This window comes from Gossypium arboreum, chromosome 9 (assembly GCF_025698485.1).
Source record: "Gossypium arboreum isolate Shixiya-1 chromosome 9, ASM2569848v2, whole genome shotgun sequence".
Classification (NCBI taxonomy): domain Eukaryota; kingdom Viridiplantae; phylum Streptophyta; class Magnoliopsida; order Malvales; family Malvaceae; genus Gossypium; species Gossypium arboreum.
The window spans coordinates 66,860,667-66,879,655 of NC_069078.1; the positions used below are offsets into that span (position 1 = coordinate 66,860,667).

The 18,989-nt window shown below is 34.0% G+C and overlaps 1 protein-coding gene and 2 long non-coding RNA genes across 3 annotated transcripts; 1 reads left to right on the forward strand and 2 right to left on the reverse strand.

Annotated features, from left to right (window-relative positions):
* Positions 1 to 2,849: 2,849 nt before the first annotated feature.
* Positions 2,850 to 5,072, reverse strand: LOC128280822 (uncharacterized). The gene is made up of 3 exons (XR_008270999.1): positions 4,966 to 5,072; positions 4,415 to 4,498; positions 2,850 to 3,205 (listed from the first exon to the last, which is right to left on the reverse strand). It is a non-coding gene; the product is annotated as an uncharacterized LOC128280822 (long non-coding RNA).
* A 4,541-nt stretch (positions 5,073 to 9,613) lies between these two features.
* Positions 9,614 to 14,811, reverse strand: LOC128280377 (uncharacterized). The gene is made up of 3 exons (XR_008270552.1): positions 14,672 to 14,811; positions 13,713 to 13,754; positions 9,614 to 9,813 (listed from the first exon to the last, which is right to left on the reverse strand). It is a non-coding gene; the product is annotated as an uncharacterized LOC128280377 (long non-coding RNA).
* A 2,739-nt stretch (positions 14,812 to 17,550) lies between these two features.
* LOC128280462 (uncharacterized) lies at positions 17,551 to 18,204 on the forward strand. The gene is made up of 2 exons (XM_053018610.1): positions 17,551 to 17,663; positions 17,824 to 18,204. Exons 1-2 carry the CDS (start codon positions 17,637 to 17,639, stop codon positions 18,202 to 18,204), a joined length of 408 nt encoding a protein of 135 aa, XP_052874570.1. The 5' UTR covers positions 17,551 to 17,636.
* The last annotated feature ends 785 nt before the right edge of the window (positions 18,205 to 18,989 follow it).

Consider the following 18,989-nt stretch of genomic DNA (forward strand, 5'->3'; position numbering starts at 1 on the left):
TTAATTTCTGGCATTTTTTCAGGTTAGCCTCCATGAAAACATTTCCACTACGTATTATTAGTATTTTTCTTCAACTCTACTAGTTTTAAGATCAAAACTAATCCGTTCAACATGCTCGTGATACAATATCATGGTCCCCTCGCTTTCTTAAATTTATATTTGAGTTTGTCTTTTACAGATATCCGAAAAATCTTCCTATTTGAGCTCTTCCACCTTGGTGGCGATGAGGTTAATATAGGTCGTTGAAGTGCCTTTCTATCTCTTCCATCTCTTTGTTTAAACATGCAACAGTTCGCTTCCCACTTTTTAGTTCGAAAACATAATATCTCATGTTGTGGGACTGATGGAAACTACCTAAACCGAAACTAAATTGTAAAGTCATCGAGAATTTGAGAAGTTTACCCTTTTCTTTGAACTTTTAGATGGATAGATTCATCACTGTTTCAGTTTTGATCGATGACAAAGCACAGATTGACTACATTATTTGCATTTTGTTGAATAAAGTTTAAATCGTTGACTGAAAGCTGTATCTGTCATTGACTTTGTTTCTATGTTTAAAAACGTTAAATGAACAGTTTGATTTTCGGATATCGGACTTATTTGCTTAAATCTGTGGGTTTCTTATTTTTTGACAGGTTGCTGGAACAATACGCCCCATGTAAAGCAGTGGTATGTGCCTTAATCTTCGTCTTCGTCAACATTTTCTAATATGATGTTTCGTGATCTCTAAGTAACTGATAAATAGATCATGCTTGACAAGTATAGCCCTTCAAAGCTTCCTATAAATGCAGGTAAATCAGAAGTAGCAGTCATTGATTAAAGCCAAATGTTTCTTTTTTACAGAAGAATAATGATGGGTTCGAGAATCAAAATCTCAGCTCTGGGTGTTATTATGCTTCTGCTGTTGATTGCCCCAGCTTCCAACGCTGCCATTTCGTGCAGTGTTGTGATAAAGGACCTGAGGCTAAAACCTCGATTAGCTTAAAATTTTACTTGTCTATACTAATTATAATGCTAAGTGTTTGATTGAGTTATACTATCCCTTTTTATAAAGTAATAAAATATTATTTCGAATGTATTTTATTTTATTTATATTTTTATATAAAATTTAAAAATGGATTTAAATCTAAAATAATATGATTTTAAACATTTTATCTTTACTATTTTAACTAAAATTTCATTAGTTTTACATTAATATTTTATAGATATATTTATTACATAATTTGTTTTGCATGTGATGAATCTAATTTAACATAGTTTAATGTTCAACCAAATCACTAGTTATTCCCACTATGGCTAGTGATGTAGTTAATTGTAGTACATGAGAAATATAGGCCAGCCGGCCTCTTAATCTCCTTAGCCAGCCTCTTAATCTCCCTATGTTTCCTATTCATTATATTTGCTTGAACTGAAATATATTTGGTGCTACTCTTATTATCTTACATCTTTTGTAGGTACTATCGAGCACCTAAATTAATATTTGGTGCAACTAAATACACCACAGCCATTAACATCTGTTCTAGGTACATGTTTTGTTGCTAAATTACTTAACTTATTTCTATGCATTTTTGCTTTAACTTACTTAAGAAATACAACTTTTTTTACTCCAGCCTTTGTTTGCTGGTGAGAGTGGAGTAGACCAGGTTGTTGAAAAACTACTTTGTCAGGTGAAAGGGGAACCAAACATATCTTACATCAGTTCTAGGTACTATCGAGCACGTGTTTTATTGCATACTTTTTTTGCTTATTTATATGCATTTTCACTTCCAATTACTTAACAAATACTATTTTTCTGACTGTAGCCTTTGTTTCCTGGTGAGAGTGGAGTAGTCCAGCTTGTTGAAATTATTAAGGTACGTTTTAGTTCAAAATTCGCATAAATAATAGTTTCATCTTGATGATTTTGAAAAAAATCATTTTACTTAGGTATATGATTTGGTATGAAGTAATGATAAGTATGGTTTATAATTAGCTCATCTTGGTAAGATTGTTAATTGGTATGATATGCATTTGTGGTTGTTATAATTCGGCTCAAGTGAATTAAGTATGGTTGTTGGATGTGTTTTGGGTATGGTTTATTATTGAATTACATTTTGACTGTAATTTGTTTATTTATTAGTTTGGGAAATGGCAGTGATGAGCTGTTATATTTGGTTGATGATAGATAAATGAATACATATGTACTTATGTCATGAATTTTGGTGATTTGGGATGTAAAGGTCAAATTGTATATATATATATATATATATATATATATATATATATATATATATATATATATATATATATATATATATTATTGTATGTTCGGCTATGATATTTGACTATTTATGTTTGGTTTACGATGGCAAGAATGAATATGTTTTGTAACACCCTCGCCCGCATCCGACGCCGGGACGGGGTTCGAGGTGCTACCTGACTTTTACTAACACTTCCATACTAAATAGGGCCATGAAATCTCAAATAATTAAAAAAAAAATTTTCATATACAATCTGTCCCATATACGGGCTTACGAGGCCCAAAACATACATCTGGAGTGGTTCAGGACCCAATCGAGAACTCATGAAAAACTTAGAAAAATCTCTTGCGTTAAGGCTTCACACGCCCATGTGCTCAGGCCGTGTGGCCAGAAATAGGCTAATTATCAAGCCTTTTGTCACTCTCACACCACATGCATAGATACATACTTATCCAATAACATACAACGTGGCATAAATAAGCTCTTAAACATCTACAAACATGTTATGCTCAAGTTATTTTCTTATGCAATAAATATTATAGAATTTGCCCATATCATTACCACATACTAGACATAACTATCATTACATCACAAACCATTCATGAAGCATTATTAACTATTTATCAATCACTTAATCCTGCATTAGTTACTAGCTCATGGATGAATCTCAATTCAATCTCTAGGCATACATGTTGTAAGCCACATCACAAGAGATAATAACATACATGCATAAGAATAATCATATGGGCCCATAACGATATTAGCCGACATAGGCCAATTTACATGACTAATACTACCTTAATAACAAGCCAATGCCTTTGGCTAAATCATAATATTACATACTCACATTAAAACCCTATACATGCCATAGACTAGAATCACTTGAGTTTACTTACGCCGATAGCGTTAACTCGACAGTGTGATAATATCTCTGACGGCCTCCAACCCGAGCTAACCTGAAAACTCTAGAAAACATGGAAAAGAAGGGGGGTAAGCTTTCGCTTAGTAAGTTCATATGAAAACAATAAGCAACTCATTAACTTGTTTTATCAATGTTTACAACATATTTTCAAGTTCACAACAAGCTGTCTTCCTGAGCAATAGTCACTAAATTATTTATCTCTAGAGCTACGAAACTCCGAATTAAGTTTCGTAAATTTTCCTTGAAACTAGACTCATTTATATTTCTTTCATAAAATTTCCAGAATTTTTGGTTAGGCCATTTAGTACAGTTTATTAGTTAAAGTCTCCCCTGTTTTAGGGTATGACTACTCTGACCCCTGTGCACTACAAACCGAATTTCTCATTGTAAAGAATTTCAACAACCATTACGTTTATTTACCATAAAAATAGACTCAATAAGGAATCCATTCATGTAAGGTATGACTCTTAATAATATTTTTACAATTTATGGTGAATTTTTAAAATCAGAACAGGGGATCTCGAGTTCATTCAGACCCTGTTTCACAAGAATTTAAATATCACACAATATAGAATTCTTTTTCTTCCCCTGTTTCTTTCATGTGAAAATAGACTCATTAAGCTTTAATCCCATATTTTATTCTGCTGCTAACTCATTTTCCACTATTTTTAGTGTATTTTCAGATTTACACTACTGCAGTAACTCAAATCTGTCAAGGCTAAATTACTCATTCATGATCATTGTTCACAAAATTAATACAACATCATTTCATCCATCATGGTAAGAACACATATTATGCATCATAGATCATCACATATCAAGGCATTCTCATAGGCTTAGTATACATACTTGTACAACTCGTAACATAACTCAAGTGCATACTCACCAATGACTTACCTCATTGGGACCATCATCAACTCTTTCCTTGGATTACCCGTTAAACACTTGGAATACTAATTGGATACTCGGAAAAGCCTTTGCACATAAGTGCCTCAATTGTAGCTAAAGCTACCTCATATCTCATGACATTTCAATGCTCACTCTCGAGCTAGTCATCTGGACTCATAATTCCTAGTGACATGTCACTCATATCCTAATTTATTCCTAAAGTTCAAACGGGATTTTTCCTCGCCTATCAAGGCTTTGTCTTATCATAATTCTATTAATCACATACACTTAATATCTGTACAATTCATGTAATGATAACATTTAAATACATGTTTAGCATGGTATTGTTTACATACAAACTTACCTCGATACCACAAAGGTGAAAAGGACATAATCATCCCTTAATCGATTTCTTTCCGTTCTAGGTCCAAATCTCGATTTCCTTGATCTATAATATCACATTTAGCCTAATAATCAGTCACAATATTCATATGGGTCTAAAAATCATATTTTTACAAATTTTCATTTTGACCACTAAACTTTTGCATATTTGCACTTTTGCCCCAATGCTCGTAAATTAATTTTTATTCAATTTCTATAAGGTTTAAGACATGCTGAACATTTTTCTCTTCTATGGCAACTCCAAATTTTCACTAATTCACACACTTATGACCAATTTATAACTTTTACAATTTAACCCCTTTTTGACATTTTTACCGAAATTCATTGAATAAAACTCATATTTAACACATCAAACATTCATTATCCACTATAAATCATCAAAACACAACCATATCATGAATGGGTAAATTTTTAAACTCTAATTTCTCTTCAATCAATTGGTAGAAATAGAAAATTTAAGCTTCGGGAATCTCAAAAATACGAAAATCATTAAAAACAGGACAAAAACCGTACCTATATAAGCCATAGAAGCTTGGCCGAATGGAGCTCATCCATGGCTGCCATTTTCGGTTCTTTCCCACGGTTGAAGAAGAAAGAATGGAAAAAAAATGATAGCTTTTATCATTTTTGTCTTATTAGGCTATTTTAATTGATTTACAAAATTACCCTTTTTATTTCAACCAAATTTCAAAAATACCAAACAAATATCCATTCACTAACTTATTAAAGGAATAATTATCACATAAGGACTTTCAATTTAAAACTCATAACAATTAGGCACCTCATATATAAAGAACGCAACTTTTGCACTTTTTACAATTTAGTCCTTTTGACTAAATTGAGTGCTCAAACGTCAAAATTTTCGAATGAAATTTTTACGAAATATTTTCATAAATTTATAGACTATAAAAATATAATAAAAATAATTAATTTTTTTTTCTCGTCCAATTTGTGATCCCAAAACCACTGTTCCGACTAGACCCAAAATCGGGCTGTTACATGTTTTAACTGTTATATTGAAGTCATATTAAATGACCGAATATATATAAATTGATTTTCTTGTGTATATGAAATTTCAGCATGATTTATAGCATATGAAATTGACATGTTTTGATTTGGCTAAATGACATGAAAAATGATTAATGTTAGTCAAGTGAGCAATGTATGAATTGGTTATGTTGCAAGTGAAATTTGGTTACTTAGATATGCTTGTATGTGTTTGTACAATTTTGCTTACTTAACCATGAGGTATAGTTCAACTTACAGTAATATGCGCATGTGGGATATCCTTTATGGGATAGAAAAACAAGCACACTCTTTATTTCATAACATTAATCAAATGTATGAATTGCAGCCCTTTAAATAAACTTGAACCAGACCTGATTCTTGTAGCTTATTTATTATTTGAAGTATGAATAAGTATGAATAAGCTTTTATATTTGGTTCAACTTAATTATTATTTTATTCAACTTAAGTATGAATAAGTATGAATTAATTTTATTACCATGTAGCTTGCTTTTCCATTAAAATTACAACAATAGCTGACCTTCTCTCCAACTTTATTTTAAATATTTTAAAGATTCAAAGTATATAGGTGGAAACTGACGGGTTGCCTTATATCGAGCTGTAAGATATAATGGATCCTCCTAGGTGTAACAACGCCACGTATGATGAATCTTAAAAAATTCAAAAATACTTGAAAAAAGTTCTATCGAGCTCATTTACTATTGAATATTTATATAACCTTAATTTATTTCCAATTTACTTATAAAAATTAAACTACGATTCTTTTTGATATTATTATATTCAAATTACTATTTTTATATTAATAATGTTTGATTTTAATATTTAATAATTTTAAATGTCTTTAAAAGTTATAACTAATTTTTATCAAAATAGTATCAATATTGATCATTACTTAAATAAATTACATAACTTACATAACTCATATAACTTACATAATTTACATAACAACTTACATAACTCACATAACTTACATAATTTACATAACTCACATAATGTATATAACAACTTACATAACTTAACTAATACATGTAGTGTAATCTAATAATTTCCTTAAAAGCTTATAGTTTAAAGTTTAAATTTCATAACTTACATAATCTACATAACTTACATAAAACATAAAAATATATCATATCAAGACTTACATAATAAACAACTTACTGTGTAATTTATTGTCAACTTTAGAATTCAAGAACTACGAAATGGATAGGAGTTGGATGAAATTGTCAAGGGTAAGCAACGCCTATCGAAATGGAGTACAAACTTTTCTGAATTTTGCATTTCAAAATGCAAGCCAAGAGAACATGATTCTTTTCCCGTGTAAGAAGTGTGGCAACATTAATTGGCATACTCGTGAAGTTGTCTACGAACATCTAATTGTTGATGGCTTTATTCGGGGGTATAAAAAATGGATTTTCCATGGAGAGTGTACATCTAGTGGAACTTCTTCAACGATTGATCCGACTTATCCTGATACTGATTACCATCAGTATGTTAGATAATATGACATGGAAGGTATGTTGCGGGATGCATTTAATATGCACAATCATGGTGAGCAATCGTTTCTACCTGACTTTATTGCATCCGATGATTGTAATATTGGTGGAAATGTTTTTGGTGAAACGGAAACAAGTGCACCTTATGAGGAGCCAAATGAAGAAGCGGCGAAGTTCTAAAATTTACTTAATGAAATGAACGAATAACTTTACGAGGGATCAAAATATTCGAAATTGTCCTTCTGCATTCGTTTATTTCACTTAAAATGTTTGGGAAGGTGGACTGGAAATTCTTTTACAATGCTGCTAGAGTTTCTGAGAGAGATGTTTCCTTTTGCAAAAATCCCCAATCTTGTCAAGATATGAAGAGACTAATAAAGATTTGGGCCTTGGGTATGATAAAATTCATAGTTTCCCAAATGACTGCATGTTGTACTGGGGTGATTAGAAGAACCAACAGTGTTGTAATGTTTGCGGCAAGTCTCATTGGATGAATGGGAATACAGAAGATGTGAATACGGATGAAGGTGGGGCACAGTTAAGAAAGAAGGCAGTCAAGGTTTTGCGATACTTTCCCCTAATACCAAGACTTCAAAGGCTTTTCATGTCGTCAAAGACGGTCGAATCTATGAGGTGGCATAATGATCAACGGACCAATGATGGATTATTAAGACATCCTACGGATTCTTTAGCTTGGAAATCATTTGACATAAAATTTTCAAGCTTTGCAAGCGATCCTCGAAATGTGAGGCTTGGGCTAGCAGCTGACGACTTTAATCCATTTAAAATCATGAGTACTTCGTACAGTACTTGGCCTGTGGTGCTTGTTCCTTGCAATTTGCCTCCATGGATTTGCATAAAGCAATCTTCGTTTATTTTATCAATGATTATTCCTGGAGAGAAAGGTCCCGAAAATGATATTGACATCTATTTGCAGCCACTTATTGAAGAGTTAAAACAATTATGGTCGGGTGTTGAGACATATGATGTATTAAGAAAAGAGAACTTTTATTTACGTGCAGCTTTATTGTGGACAATTAATGATTTCCCGGCTTATGCTAATTTATCGGGTTGGAGTACTAAAGGACGTTATGCTTGTCCTTGTTGTGCTGCGCAAACTTGTTCGAAGTGGTTGTACAATGGGAAGAAGTTCTCTTACATGGGCCATCGTCGGTGGTTAGATGGAAATCATAAATTTAGATTTCAGAGGACTCTATTTGACGGTACTGAAGAGTACAGAGGAGCTCCTCAGCAGACCGTTGGATTTGAAATCTTGTTTATGTTAAAAGATATCAACTTCAGTTATAGGAAGATGAATCAACCACCTAACACGCAATCAAAGGGAAGATCGAGGGATGAATCTGATGATGAATCTGACGAAGAGGATGATCCTAATGAGGCAGACTTGTGGAAAAAAAGAAGTTTTTTTTTAGTTGCCTTATTGGGAGCATAATATTTTACGCCACAATCTTGATGTCATGCATATTGAGAAGAATGTCTACGAGAACATAATTAGGACAATTTTGAATGTCGATGGAAAATCAAAAGACAATCTTCAGAGTTGACTTGATTTAGTTGACATGAGAATTCGGTGTGATCTTCATCCTCAAGTACTTCCGAATGGGAAATATCGATTGCCGCCTTCTATTTTTTCAATGCCAAAGGAAGAGAAAGAGGTGTTTTGTATGGTGTTGAAGGATATAAAGGTCCCAGATGCGTATGCGTCAAATATATCTCGATGTGTGAGTCTTAAAGATCGAAGATTATATTCATTAAAATCACATGATTACCACATCTTGATGCAAGATTTACTCCCAGTTGCTTTACAGTGCTGCATGTCAAAAAAATGTGACGTCCTGTATAATTAAACTATCCAATATAATGAAAGCTATTTGTGGCAAAGTTTTGGATGTTGAAGAACTTAAGAAAGTATAGGATCGAGCTGCTTTGACTTTATGCAATTTGGAGAAGATCTTTCCACCTTCTTTCTTCACCATTATGGTGCACTTGGTAATCCATCTCCCTCACGAAGCAATACTTGGTGGACCGGTTTTTTATCGATGGATGTATCCAATAGAAAGGTGCTAATTTATTTGTCAAGTATTTATTTATTCACGTCTATACATTTAGTTACAACTTTTGATAAATATTGTATATCGTGTTTAGGTTCCTAAGCAAATTGAAATCTTATTGTCGCAATAAGCGTTATCCAGAGGAGTGCATGTGTAGCACCCAAAACCCGGCCCAGACGTTATGGCCGGATTCGACATGCCACATCGAAGCATTCAAAACATTTCCGATCCAGAAAGAAAACTTACTGAGTGTTTTAAAAGATGATTTCATTATAGGTTAAAATGAATGGAAGCTGTACACCAGGTAGGAAACCGGAAAAGAGGAGGTGAGTCCATCAAACTGCTTAAGTACCAAACTCCCTTCGGATCCAATCCTAGACATGCAAACTGCCATTGTCATACCTTAACGTCATGTATATTTCTAGGAAACTGATTTAATTAAGTCCTTTTTCGGAAAAGTGATTAATTTTGGAAAATATCTTCATTGCGGAAGCTTTGCTTGTTTTCGTGTCATTTTGAAATCAATTACAGTTTTTGAAAACGCGCCCTAAAGCTATCCAATTTCAACAGTTAAATATAAATATTACCTATCTTAATAAAACATATAAAAACCATCAAAAATAAATAAGTGGCCTTATTACATTTAAAAGCCCAAAACCTCAAACGTAATTAAAAGGATGTCTAGTTCACCAGAAGAAAATCAAACTTTCAGAACGGGTGGCCACTCCGAATTCTCTCACAGCTCCAAGCCCACTATGGTTGGGGATTTCCTGTGTGGATGAAAATAAAAGGGGTGAGTTTGGGGAAACTCGGTGTGTAAGGAAAACCCATTCAAAGCCCAAGTCGGCTCCAGCCCATTGGGCCTAAGCCCATTCAGTAATGATGGTCTGGGCGAGCCCTTTTCAGATTACAATAAACCGGGCCTTAGCCCTTATTCAGATAACAATATGGCCCATAGGCCCATTTCAAAATACATGCAACATCAATAACATATGCAAGCCCATTTGGGGAGACTACTCAACCCACCAACCACTACTATAGCACCCCAAACCCGGCCCAGAAGTTATGGCTGGATCCGGCATGCCACATCAAAAACATTAAAATTTTCCATTCTAAGTCCAGAAAATCGTACTTGATGTTCAAAAGATTAATTCATTAAGGGTTAAAGTGAATGGAAGCTGTGCACCAGGTAGGAAACCGGAAAAGAGGTGGTGAATCCATCGGACTGCTTAAGTACCAAGCTCCCTTCGGATCCAATCCTAGACATGCATACCGCCATTGCCACACCTTAACGTCATGGATATTTCTAGGAAACCGATTCGATTAAGTCATTTTTAGGAAAAGTGATTAATTTTGGAAAATACTTTCATTGCGGAAGCTTTGCTTGTTGTCGTGTTATTTTGAAATCAACTGTTGTTTTTGAAAACGCGCCCTAAAGCTATCCAATTTCAACAATTAAAATAAGTATTACCTATCTTAGTGATACATATTAAAAACCATCAAAAATAAATAAGCGACTTTATTACATTTAAAAGCCCAAAACCTCAAACGTAATTAAAAGGATGTCCAGTTCACCGAAGAAAATCAAACTTTCGAGCGGGTGGCCACTCAAATTCCCTCACGACTCCAAGCCCACTATGGTTGGGGATTTCTGCGTGGATGAAAATAAAAGGGTGAGTTTGGGGAAACTCAGTGTGTAAGGAAAACCCATTCAAAGCCCAAGTTAGCTCAAGCCTATTGGGCCTAAGCCCATTCAGGTAACAGTGGTACTGGGCCAAAACCCTTTTCAAATTACAATAAACTGGGCCTTAGCCCCTTATTCAGATAACAGTATGGCCCATAGGCCCATTTCAAAATACATGCAACATCAATAACATATGCAAACCCATTTGGGAGACTACTCAACCCACCAACCACTACACTCCACCGTACCACCATACACTCCATGTGGGAATAGCTCAACCCACCCACCCAACACTCCACGATTCTTGACCTTTCGCTCATTAACAATAAATTGAGGCAAAGCCTCCAAGATCGTGGACAAGCCACTTTCAGTACTTCCTCCGTCAATATCTCAATCCCATGCATCGAGATAATAACAACATGGCATGCAATAAATAACAACGATCAAACATGCATTTAGGTCAATTTAATCCTTGGGGTATTTTGGTAATTTATCTACTAGGGGTAAACCTGTAAATTTTCCACTTTTAAAGGTATTTCAGTAATTTATCTATTTTAGGGTTTTTCATGCATATTCCTACTTTTCACGTACTAACAGAATCACGTACCGAGGGTTCTTACCGAATTGGGCCCGTTGGCCCATCATTCCAATTTTGGCCCATTAAGCCCAAAAATATCGAGGGCACAGAAATCATGCACTTTGCGGTCAAATTTTGCAGTTTACCAAAAACATTAATCGATTTACCTCACGAGCATTCGCACACTCGCAAATCTACAAAATACCGTTTTCGGCATTTCGCTTTTCGACTTTTGCCGATCCAGACTAAGAAAAGGGTGTTAGTTACACACACTGTTTGCGACGATATCTTGTGAGATCCACACACGAACCGCCTACAATTGGATTACTAACACGTTAATCTAACTATTCAAATACAAACTACGTATTAACCCCTTACAATATTCGGCCAACCACACCTACAGATCATAGTAAGCTTATAAGAAATCAATAAGCAACTCATTAACAAATTCTTGTCAATGTTTACCACATAATCATAATTTCACTGCAAGTTGTCTTCCTGAGCAACAGTCACTAAATTATTTATAACTGGAGCTACGAAACTCCAAATCAAGTGCCGTTAATTTTCCCTGAAAATAGACTCATATATATTTTATCCATAAAATTTTCAGAATTTTTGGTATGGCCAATCAATATCAGATTTTTCTTAAAGTTTCCCATGTTTCACTGTTTGACTAATCTGACCACTCTTCATTACGAATCAAATTTCTCATTGTACAGAATTCAAAATATGTTCTCGTTTATTCCATTTGAAACTAGACTCATTAAGCTTTAATTACATAATTTATGCAGCTTCTAACTCATCTCGCACAATTTATGGTGATTTTCCAAAGTCACATTATTGCTGCTGTCCCAAGCAGATTTATTACCAAATCACTTTTTCACACCTAACTTGCATGCTTGTTATTTAAACATGTATATCACCAATCAATCATCACATATCTATGATTTTACTTAAGTATAATCTCCATTTCATCATTTTAAAGCACAACATGTTAGCCGATTTTTCCCCTTAACATCTAAGGCACATGCATGCTCATTTGTTTGGCTCAACTTCACCTATCTTCCATTTTTCATCAAAAGAACATGAAACAACAACCATTTCCTTCATTTTAATTCATGACTAAATGCTCACAACACAACTAAAAATCAAAATATACTTCAAGAGTTAAGGTAGAATCAAGAAGAACTCATGAACCTCAAAATAGAAGAAAGGTACCAAGAACTTACCTTCAATTTTTCCTCCTCCTAGTGACCGAATACTCAAGAGCTTTCTCCTCTCCTTTCTCTTCTCTAACTTTCAGCTATGATGAACAAAGATGGACAAAACTTTGTTCTTTTCACCCCTTTTTCTTTTAATAAAACTTCATATTTCATCCATTTAATTCTTTAATACAAAAGACATAAAATTCTTATCATGAAACATTTACCTAACCCATTATCATGGAATATTTACCTAACCCATTATCATGGAACATTTACCTAACCCATTATCATGGAACATTTACCTAACCTATTATCAATTTGTATCAATTTGTACCATAAATTATGGATATCAAGTGCACATTTTGTCTACAACAACATGATGGTTGGCCACTTCATGTAAAATGGGAGGTTTGTCATGCAAATCCTCCTATTTTGCACTCCTATTTATTTGGTCACTTCAATTTAGCCTATAGCATTTTCAAACATTTTCACATAGGTCCTATTTCATAATTTCACTCACAAATGACAAAATTAAAGCAAGAAATTTTGCCAACATTCACAGAATTCCCGAAAATTGGGGCGTTACAACTACACTCCACCCGTACCAGCCATACACTCCATGTGGGGATAGCTCAACCCACCCAGCCCAACACTCCACAGCTTTGACATTCTTGCTTCGATTACGATAGAATTGAGGCAAAGCCTCCAAGACGTGGACAAGCCACTTTTAGTACTTCCTCCGCCAATATCCCAATCCCATGCATCGATAATAACAACATGGCATGCAATAAATAACAAACATCAAACATGCATTTAAGTCAATTTAACCCTAGGGTATTTCAGTAATTTACCTCTCAGGTAAAGCGCAAATTTTTCACTTTTAAAGGATTTTTAGTAATTTATCTATTTTAGGGTTTTTATGCATATTCCTACCTTTCACGTACTACGAATCACGTACCGAGGGTTCTTACCGAATTAGGCCCGTTGGCCCATCATTCCAATTTTGGCCCATTAAGCCCAAAAATATCGAGGGCACGTAAATCATGCACTTTGCGGTCCAAACATTGCAGCTTACCAAAAACATTAATAGATTTACCTCACGAGCATTCAGACTTCAGCAAATCTACAAAATACCGGTTTTCGGCATTTCGGATTTTTGACTTTTGCCAATCTAGACTAAGAAAGAGGGTGTTAGTTACACACCTGTTTGCGACGATATGCTGACGCGATCCACACACGAACCGCCTACAATTGGATTTCTAACATGTTAATCTAACTATTCAAATACAAACTATGTATTAACCCCTTACAATATTCGGCCAACCACACCTACAGATCATAGTAAGCTTATAAGAAATCAATAAGCAACTCATTAACAAATATTTGTCAATGTTTACCACATAATCATAATTTCACTGCAAGCTGTCTTCCTGAGCAACAGTCACTAAATCATTTATAACTGGAGCTACGAAACTCCATATCAAGTGCCGTTAATTTTCCCTGAAAATAGACTCATATATATTCTATCCATAAAATTTTCAGAATTTTTAGTTTGGCCAATAAATACCAGATTTTTCTTAAAGTTTCCCATGTTTCACTGTTTGACTAATCTGACCACTCTTCATTACGAATCAAATTTCTCATCGTACAGAATTCAAAATATGTTCTCGTTTATTTTATTTGAAACTAGACTCATTAAGTTTTAATTACATAATTTATTCACCTTCTTACTCATCTCTCACAATTTATGGTGATTTTCCAAAGTCACGTTACTGCTGCTGTCCCAAGCAGATTTATTACCAAATCACTCTTTCACACATAACTTGCATGCATGTTATTTAAACATGTATATCACCAATCAATCATCACATATCTATGATTTTACTGAAGTATAATCTCCATTTCATCATTTTAAAGCACAATATGTTAGCCGATTTTTCCCTTTAACATCTAAGGCACATGCATGCTCATTTGTTTGGCTCAACTTCACCTATCTTCTATTTTTTCATCAAAAGAACATGAAACAACAACCATTTCCTTCATTTTAATTCATGACTGAATGCTCACAACACAACTAAAAGCCAAAATATGCTTCAAGAGTTAAGGTAGAATCAAGAAGAACTCATGAACCTCAAAATAAAAGCAAACTACCATGAACTTACCTTCAATTTTCTTCCCCAAGTGACCGAACATTCAAGAGCTTTCTCCTCTCCTTTCTCTTCTCTAACTTTAGGCTATGATGAACAAAGATGGACAAAACTTTGTTCTTTTCACCCCTTTTTTTTTAATAAAATTTCATATTTCATCCATTTAATTCTTTAATACAAAAGACATGAAATTCCCATCATGGAACATTTACCTAACCCATTATCATGGAACATTTATCTAAACCATTATCATGAAACATTTACCTAACCCATTATCATGGAACATTTACCTAACCCATTATCAATTTGTATCAATTTGTACCATAAATTATGGATATCAAGTGCACATTTTGTCTACAACAACATGATGGCTGGCCACTTCATGTAAAATGGGAGGTTTGTCATGCAAATCCTCCTATTTTGCACTCCTATTTATTTGGCCACTTCAATTTAGTCTATAGCATTTTCAAACATTTTCACATAGGTCCTATTTCATAATTTCACCCCATTTTTTCTTATGGAACAAAAAAATTAACTAAAATTGACGGGTTCTATCTTAAGCTTGGGCCTTCTAGAGGCCCACTAACATAATTAAACCTATGCCAACATTCACAGAATTCCCGAAAATTAGGACGTTACAGCATGACATTCTGTTCTAGATATTTAGAAGATGTTGAAACACGATTGAATAGACCAAATAGAAATGCTGGGCTCAATGATCATAACTTGGCCAAAACTTATTTATTCCAAAGTTATGGAGAACCAATCGACAAAGTTGAAATTGCAGAATTAGATGATATATCGTGGATATAAGCACATCGATATGTATTTTTTCACCACGATTTAGTTGAACCGTTACGCAAGTAAGTTCTAAAATTTCCTCACATATTCGTCGTTTTGATTTGTTTATCATCTAACCAATTACACTTGTTTTTAACATAGTGAGTACAAACAAATTTTGAGATCTCGTGCACGCTCTCAAGATTGCAACATCGAGATTAATAAGTTATTCACGAATCTTTTCATGAATGGTTAAGTCAAACGGTATGTAACTAAAGTTAATAAGTTACATATAATCCTGAAATTTAGTTAATTATTCAATTTACTTTCGATTCAATAGGTTTGGAGTGGAAAGGATGTCAATGACGAAGTTAAATGGCTTTCCTAAGATCCGAACAGAATAATAAAAAGATATAGTGCCTTCCTCATCAATGGATACAAATTTCATACAAAGTATCGTGAGAGAATGAGGAGAACTCAAAATTGTGAAGTTGTTGTTAATTCTTCAATTACAAGTTATACTAGTGCTAGGGACAGTAATCCGGTTGAGGGTAATGTGGAGTATTACGGTCTTACCGACATTATTGAGTTGGATTACTATGGTAGATGGAAAGTTGTCTTATTTCGGTGTGATTGGGCTGATGTTAATACTGCTCAAGGAATTAAAGAAGATCAATTTGGTTTTACAATGTTGAATTTCTCTCGCTTGATTCACACTGGACAACAATTGATGGACGAGCCATATGTATTTTCCTCTCAAGTGAAACAAGTTTTTTATTCGAAAGATCCAACTAATGAGGGTTGGTATTTGTACTCCGGAACACCCCTAGAGACTTGTTTGACATGGGTAATGGAAGTAGAGATGACATCGTCTAAAGATCAGAAACATTACCTTTTCCAGAACAAAACTTAAATGAAAATATCCCTAGTACTAATACACAATATCAATGGGTTCGACATGATGTGGATGAAGATATTTACGAATAATGATGTAGTAAGATTTTACAATTTTTTAATTATATGTAATATTATAATTTTAATCTTTGTCATGTTATATAATTTAACTATTTTATATGTACTACTATTGTTGTAATTTGTTACTAAAACTTTAACTATTTTATGTGTATTGCAGGAAAAATGCGTAGAAGAAGATTACGAGATTTAAGTATTGTCCAGAATACTCCAAATTCGGAATAAGGAAATAGTGAACAGCAGACAGTCGTTGGATCTTCGAATGTGCCGGAGACACTTGATGAGCCTGAAGAATTTCAAAGTAATGTTACGTTCATTTTACATGTGTTGACTTTTATTATTGAATTATTTGTCAATTTTAATATAATAATAGTATATCATTTTTCAGCTGAAAGTGGTGGGACGCGCAGAGTTCGAGGACGTACGCTGCTTAGAGATTTATACGACTTAGATCCTGTCGAGCGTGTTAAAGTAAGTAGAAATACTCATGGTCAGATTGTTGGATCTGAAGCTCGACTTTTAGCAGGCTATTTGGACATTTTAGCACGAAATGCAAATATGTTGCCCATCAACTACGAATCATGGCATCACATGCCTGATAGCAACAAAAATCAGGCTCTCGCTAATATTAAGGTAACAAAATGTGAATGTAATTTATAATACTTTGGTTTAAGTTTCATTTATATTTACATTCTAAACTTATGTTTTTTTTAGGAGAGATTTGTTTTAGAAGTCTCCGATGATTATATCAAGAAGGCATTAGGTAAAAGATGGAGAGACAATAAAAGCACTTTAAATAAACAATATTTTAAGAAAGAAATAAGCCTCGAGGAAAAATTGAGAAATGTCCCACCGAGAATGCTAAGGTATCAATGGAAAGATGCGGTTAGATTTTGGAATTCAAATAAATGAGAGGTATTGCGTATTTCTAAACTCTTATATATAGTTTTTACTATATACGCAATAATAATTTTATTATGTAGGACCGTGAGCGAGTTGGAACAAGCAGCAAGCAAAAACAAAAATTCACACACACGGCAGGGTCGAGAAGTTTTGCTTCTGTAGTTGAGGCCGAGATATTATGAATTTATTAATTCTTTCAAATATTAATAACTTTCTATTATTAAATAATATTTTTACTACTATATTGTAGGAAGTCAAATCCGGACAAAAAGTTGGACGCCTTCAGCTTTTTGAGATTACACATAGGAAGAAAGATGGATCTCCTATGACATCCGAAGCTGGAGAAATTATGGTATATTTACTTAATAATATTTGATTTATTCTAAATATTTATAATCTTTAATTAAAATTGTTTAATTCAATTCATCATTAGTAGTTCTAAATAATGTTAAGTTATGTTGCATTCCTTTTTATTATATATTTCGTTTCTAACTCTTTAATTGATTTTTTAGGAGAAACTAAAGGAGAAGAAGGCGGAATATGAAGCGATTGCTTCGAGTGATAGTTCTGTTAATATTGAGAACATTGATAACAGAATTATCACTGAAGTTTTGGGTCCTGAAAGGTACGGTCGGGTTCGATTTCAAGGATCTGGTGTTACCTCGACCCAATATTTTGGATCCGGCTCCCAGCAATACATGCCTTCCGGAAGTCAAACTCAAGCTGAAGTTCAGAGGTTAAGAGACCAGATAGCTCAGATGCAAGCGAACACGGTTGAGCAAATTACCGAGGTTCAACGAAAATATGAAGAACTCCAGCAACAACTTAGAGTGGAGGCAGCAGAGAGGGAGGCAGCGGCTGCAGCGAGAGAGGCAGAGGCACGGCGATGGTAGCAGCGAGCAAAAAGTACGATGACCTCCATTCTGACTTCATGAGATGATGCATATGTTTTAGCAATCGTAAAAGCCGCCATCTTAGACATTAGTTTTCTTATTGTAAGAATGTTTTAAGTTTTGTCATGTTTAACATTATTGTAAGAATATTTTAAATTATACTTTATTTATTAATTATATCATATATCTTTAGTTAAATTTGAAGTATCATTTAGAATTAATGTTTTTGGTTGTATTTTTTATGCTAAATTTACTATTTTTGGCTGCATTTTATACTACATTTGTTGTATTTGATTGGATTTCAATACAGGAAGGGCTGGATATTGGTGAAAAAAAATATTGCAAATCTGCCAAAATTAGTGGCGTTTGTGGGAAAAGCGCCGCTAAAAGACACGTCTTTTAGCAGCACTTTTCACACAAACGCGCTAACCACAAACGCCGCTAAAAGCCGTGTCTTTTAGCGACAGTTTTTCCCACAAACGTCACTAAAAGCCGTGACTTTTAGCGGCATTTTTTTCAATAAACGCCACAAATTTTTGTGGCGTTACCTATAGCGGCATTTTTTGCAGCGTTTTAAAAAGCACCGCTAAAAGTCTATTTTCTGGTAGTATCTGTAATAATAAATGAATGTGAGACCATTGGCAACCACTTTTTGTAACGTAACACTGGTCCCTGGTTAGTAGGTAGATAAAAGCACCCAAAAAAAAAAGTTGATGACGTGGCACTGAAGGGCTTTAAATGTCTTACTCAAAAGACGAAATTCACATCTGTGTTCTCGCCCCCAC